At 36.6% G+C, this 6,364-nt stretch overlaps 1 protein-coding gene across 1 annotated transcript in view; it reads right to left on the reverse strand.

Annotated features, from left to right (window-relative positions):
• Positions 1 to 6,364, reverse strand: part of PRKG1 (protein kinase cGMP-dependent 1) — a 1,043,514-nt gene that overhangs the window by 118,806 nt on the left and 918,344 nt on the right. Inside the window, exon 9 of the mRNA XM_025203354.1 lies at positions 671 to 745. Coding sequence (XP_025059139.1) covers positions 671 to 745 — 75 coding nt within the window. The remainder of the gene's footprint in view (positions 1 to 670; positions 746 to 6,364) is intronic.

Genomic DNA, 6,364 nt, shown 5'->3' on the forward strand with positions numbered 1-6,364 from the left:
CCACATCAAATCAGAGGAATACCACTGCCACATTTCTCAGCTGTTTTATCTTGAGAACAATCCAAATGTCAATCATTTTTCCTCCTTAATATAGTAGACAGCATGACATTTGGATATAATTAAATGGAGGGTTTCCTTTTTTTTATTACATACAAGATGGTGGAAAGTGGGGAATTATGGCAGTTCTTGGCACTGTTTGTTAGATTTTATTAAGTAAAACATTTTAAAGTGATGACATCATTATTAGCATCCTGAAGGAATACTTTTAGTCCTTTATTTAAGCATAATCTTTGTGATGGAAATATGCCATAAAACTATTCAACTTTCCTTGTGAAAATAAGTAAATAGGTTTAAAACAAATACAGTTGCTTAAAATAAACTATATTAAAATGATTTATTTAGTTTTTATTTGAACTTTTTTTTAAGTTTAGTATTTATGTAGCTTATTTCTTACCTTAAAATATTTCATGAGAATTATACTTTTTAAAATTAAATATCTTGTTAAGCCATATTTTTATTTTCTCTTATAAGTCTCACATCTTGTAATTTTTACCATTATGTTAATATAAAGTCTATATTTCTTTAAAAAATAATTGCAATTTGAACATGGTATCGCAGACAGTAAATTGAGGTCAGTATTTTACAGCAAAATTCATTATCTAACACTTACTTTGCCTTTGCTTCTGCATCTTCATAAGCCTTATTGGAAACATCATCCAGACCTCCAATCAAATGCTTGAAAGAGCTGTAAGAATAAAGCAATATATTTGTAAGAGAAAGATCATATCCATAATGGGATCAAAAGTGTGTTTATTTAAAAGCAGTTATGATCTTGACATTGATCTATCAATAATAAGAGCTGTGATCTACGGAAGGTGGGTGAAAGAGGAAGAAAGAAGATTTAGGGAACTTACATTCTCATCATACACTTTCAAATAATTACAATCCATGAACATTTAAAATAAATACTAATTAATCATATAAAAAGAAAGTAATAAAAATAATGATTGATTTTATTCATCAAGCTGCTTTAGGGGCTGATCAGATTAAATCTGATGGCAAAACCCTTACTGACTTCAGTGGATTAGGGGCAGGCAGGCCTCAACAACTTAATGTCTTGTGAAATACGAAACTATCAACATCTATGATGAATCTCATGATACAAAGGGCAAGATTTTCCTGGTAGAAATTCCAAGGCTTTGAAACTCAATATCTTGTTACCAAGTTTGTTGGAATGACAATAAGAAAGCAGGGTAGATATACACCTTACAGATTAACTAAATAAGATATATAAAGAGCACAATTTTTTGTGAACTCAAATTCATGACATCAGATGCTGTTTTCTTTTCCTTATCCCTGCTTTGTTTTTCTTATCTTTCTCAAAGCTGCATTAAAACTGGCAATGAAAAGCTCACTGGTAGAAGGAAAGTAAATAAAAGACAGGATAGGAAGAGAAAGGGAGACAAAGATGAGAAGGAACAGAAAGTAAGGGAGAGAAGGAAGAAAACTCTGGGCGCATCTACATGTGCACAGTTACTGCTCAGTAACCAAAAAATACTGTGCAGTATGGACAGACATCTACACCCATACTGTGCAGTAACTATGGCAACTTATGCCGACTCAGGAGTAAATTTGCTACCTGAACTATTCAAATTATTGCACAGTAAGGCACGTTTAGATGCCTTACTGCGCAGTAACTCTGTTTGTGTGGACTGACCTGGGAGTAACTTTATTCCCAAGTTGGTGCACGCACAGCGTTACTGCACTGTAATGCCTATACGTGTAGATGCCAGTCTAAAAACCACTTATTGTACAGTAAATGTATGTGTAGACATGCCCTCTATGTTCTCAGTTGTCTTCATAAAAGCAGAAAGTAAAATTACATTTAAATTGGTTAAAACCACGTGGCAGGACATGTGAAATCTAATTCTTTCCTTCATCTCCCAAATTAATGGAGTTTTTCCATTAATTTCAATAGGAACAAGATTTCACCCTCAAGGTAGAAGATTAAAATCTACAAATGATAATACAGGACAGTCTGATCACCTGAGTCTGCCACTCTTTATAAATTCAGGTGGCTTCAACAAGCTTACACCATCTCTTTCCAAGACAAGAAAAATCTATTCATGTTGTAAGATTACATAATAATAGTGACCCAATTATTTTTACCTTGAACACTTAACTGAAATAATTAAACATTAAGAAGTATCTCTGGTGATTTTGATCTCTGTTTCAGTAAAGAATTTGACTGGCAAAGAGCAAAGCATATTTACATTTAAACGTGCTTATGTGAATCTAGAAGTGTATGAACTTAAAAAAAAAATTTATAGCTGTATAAGCTCCTTGCTGCACTATATTGGGAAGAAGATCATTGACATATTAATCATTTAAAAGGAAATAACTAACTAGATTCTGCTGCTTTCAGTTTCTGAATCTTGAAATATTGACTACCAAAGCTATCAAAATTGAACCAATTTTAGATAATTTTTCTCATGACTGCAGATAATAATAATAATAATAGTAAATAACAACAGCAACAGAAGTTTGTATACATGTATTATATAAAGAGTTAATGATTATAAGCTACTCTTTAGGTCTTTTCTCATTATCATTATGGAATAATACAGAGACAGAATTCTCTTATTTTTTCCACTTCATTATAGTCATAATATTTAAAATGACATGATCTACAAAATCATTTACACACAGCTGGATAAAAGCAATAGAAACTCATTAATTAAGAAATGAAATGAAAGACTACCTTTGGTATCCCATGGAAATTATGTCATCTTAAGAATTTCCCTATGGTAGGGAGCTCAGCAGGCTATAATTTAAGCCATTAAGATGTGTTCACAATTAACTAAATACCTAAAGAGCATGCCTAAAATATGCGCAATTTTGTTTCATAGTTTGAGACACTCAGGGTTGTCTTTTCTTAAGAAACCTGACATAAGGCTGTAACTCTTCACTGGGTAACAGTGAATTGAAGAAACACAATGACAGATATGCTATATTAATAAACTTCTTAATCCTTGGGGCTCTGAGCCTACAACTCATGGAGATTTGTGCAGTCCCTTCACTTTTACCAAGATTTGGATCTATGGTTAATCAAAAAACAAAAACCAGAAGCTACAATGGATAAAACTCATCCATTTTATGTTGTGCCCTAAGGCAACTGCTGACCCATCAGCATTTCTGCTAGTGAAACCTGACAATCAGTCAGATGCCTCTGAAAGAATACCATTCACAGCTTGGCATCTGTATCTTTTGCATGCCAACTACAGGCCATTTGGGGCCATGAGTTCCGGCTCTTGAAAGACGGTAACAAGGAGAAAGAAGAGATGAGGTTATGTATATTAATATTTGTTTGTACCACATACAAATAAATATTTATGCAATAAGGCAAGGGGGTGCTATTACTGTAATGTGCCTGGCATCTTGTTTGGACAAAAAGCCTGCTTTAATGTGGGTATGAAAATGCAATTTGTATAAATAATGGACTTTTTTGGCAATGTTAATGAACAAGGTTTTCCACAAGGCAAACAGTATATATTAGAATAAGAAAAGCATACAGAAAAAGTATGACTAACATTTGTCTCCTATTCTTAGCTTTTTACTTTAAAATTTTAAACACTGTGGGCATTAGGACACAGAAGGATCCTGTAATCCACAGAACTAGTCTTCCATTAATCTCTTTCATTCTGAGACTTTCACCATTACATCATCTTGGTTCTGACCTTCTCAAGGATTTCAGTAGCAGACTTAGATATTTATAACTTTCATTTTCTCTACCTCACCCCCATCCTAGGTCTCCTTAAGGCTGTGGGAGAAAAAAGGGTTGGGAGAACATTGTGGAGTGAGTTTAATTATTGATAAAACAATGCGTTGAAAATAAGCATGTCATCCTAAATCAAGTACCACTATATAATCAATCTATCGGATATTTTATTTCTATTATTCTTATTTCAAAGAAGTATGACACCACAGTTTAAAGCCATAAGTTCACAGCCATCACAGCAATTGCCATTCAAAACAACTGAATGAAGACTTCAAGGTAAGAGAAAAGATGAAAAAACAAAAATGCAAGATGTGCCCCTTCCTCCCCCCAGTATTTTTACACAGGAAGCGGGATGTTTGCAGTCAGTTGTTCCATTGCTAAATAGATATGGAGAAGAGAGTGCAGTTAGCATATGCCCTGAACGCATTTTACCTGAGTGGGAAATACTAATGCTTCACTGGCATGAAAAGAAGCGTCATGCCTCATACTGTGCCCATTCCCACATGAGAAGCAAAAATGTGGGAGTATGTTCCTTACTTTGATGGGTTAATATTATTTACTTTCTTCAGCAGCAGCAGCCACCACCCTGATATTTTGTATTCCCATTGCTGAAGAGATCTGTATATGGATAAGAACTTTTTCTACTGTTTCTCCCCTGCTCCACTATACAGTGAAATATAAATTGAAATACAAATTGATAAGAAGTCAGTGATAGCACTCAGAAGAGTATCATTGCTTCTTTCATTATTGCTGTTCTGTTTTAAAAATGCATCTACCCTGAATTCTAGGTACATATTCACTATAAAGCGTACTCATTTTTTAAGCAACTGCACCATTTATACAGTACTTACTTTAATTAACATGTAGAACATTAATGTAGGTAAATGCTGTGAAGTTTATTGGAACAAGGGTATACAAACACCTAGCACATCTATTAGAAGATTGATGTTTTTCCAAAATTCAGCCCATTAATGTACTGAGCCACACATTGAACCAACCTTCATTTTTTATTGCAATAAGTAAAGTGAGGGCTGGATCAGATAATATGGCGGAGTAAAGATGATGAATGGAGGTCAGTACTTGTAGCACAGATACAAATTAGAGGTATGCTATGGGTAAGGAAATGTAACATTTTTTGATATTTTACAGATGAGCATTATTCACCTTGCACATTCAGAGTGTGGGAATCAAAAAGGAGACAAAAGGGTTGTGTGTGAGAGTGCACAACCAAATTTTATTCAGCTCTACCCTGCTTGCTCTCGTCTCAGGGAATCTCTGATAAGAACCCTTATATTATTCCAAGCCTGTTTTATTAAGATCTTTCTGCTGCAAATGGCACAAGCAATTGAATCCCAGCAATTTAATTATTATCCTTATTTATTCGTCAGACTCAGAAGAATAAAACCAACCTTTCACTGTTTTGCATAGCATAAATACTCACTCTGTTAAACTGCTCACTTAGGTAGGGTTGGAGCAGATGTGTAGTAATGCAGCTCCATGCCATGAGTAGCCATGGTGCACAGTGCCAGCTCTCGCAGTGCTGATGGTGGAATTCTGGACAACTGTTGTGGTGGCAGCAACTATTTTGTGAACTCCCCCACCCACCCCGCAAAAGACAGCACCTGAGGCTGGTGCCCTGGCTGTGCCCCGCCCCATTATGCTACTAGAGTGTTATTTTTGCCACAAAGGTCCAGAAAATGTGTGAGAACCAAGGCTTTTTCCATGATGTTTTTCATTGGACCAACTGTGTAGTTGAGAGAGATGTTAGACAATCTTTCAGGCACAGTACCCTTCTCCAGGTCACCTAAAGGAAGTTTTGTAAAGGTAGTTTGGTGCCTAAATATGTAGATAAATAAATATCAGGATCTTCCGAAGTGCCTGCTATCCAGATCCAGACTAGCCAACTAAGCATCAAATGGAATTAGGCACCTACTCCTGGAAAAGTGATCTGGAATAGACCCATATACATTAGCCAGTAAATTCATCAGGTACTTACATTCCTCTGGATAACAATAAGTTGGATCATCTAATGTGCACCCCTAAGCTGCAGAGTGTCAACAAGCAAAGTGACCCCGCCAGATTATTGTATCGGAGTGTTAAGTGACGCAACCATTGTAAATAGTGATGCGGTGGCGGAGTGTATCAGCAATTTGACCCAACATGCGAGCGATGCGTGATCAGGGCGTGATCACCTGTGGTCTAGCCAATCAAAGACCACCTAATGGGCATGGCTGGCTGGCCAGCATGTCCATGGGTTCCAGAATGTACCATCAGGGGAGCCTTCTGATTGGCCAGAAACTTTATATAGGGGACCGCACGCCTCGGTGCGTGGTCCCCAGGCTCTGACTCTCAGGACGGATTGATCACCCGTCTTGGGGCCTGGTCAGACCCCTAGGTCTATAGCAGAAGCTGCTCCGGTCGCTCCGAGCATTATAGTTTACTGCCTTGCCAAATCCAGAATGCCCTGTACTTTGTCCCAACCAGACATTGTACTTGTATACTGCGGTCTTCACCCGCCACCCACCGCTTGTCCCTTGCTGCTGTATATAGTTCATCGCCTCCAAGTTATATCACCCTTCAAGTTGT

This window comes from Alligator sinensis, unplaced genomic scaffold (genome assembly GCF_000455745.1).
Source record: "Alligator sinensis unplaced genomic scaffold, ASM45574v1 scaffold543_1, whole genome shotgun sequence".
Lineage (NCBI taxonomy): Eukaryota > Metazoa > Chordata > Crocodylia > Alligatoridae > Alligator > Alligator sinensis.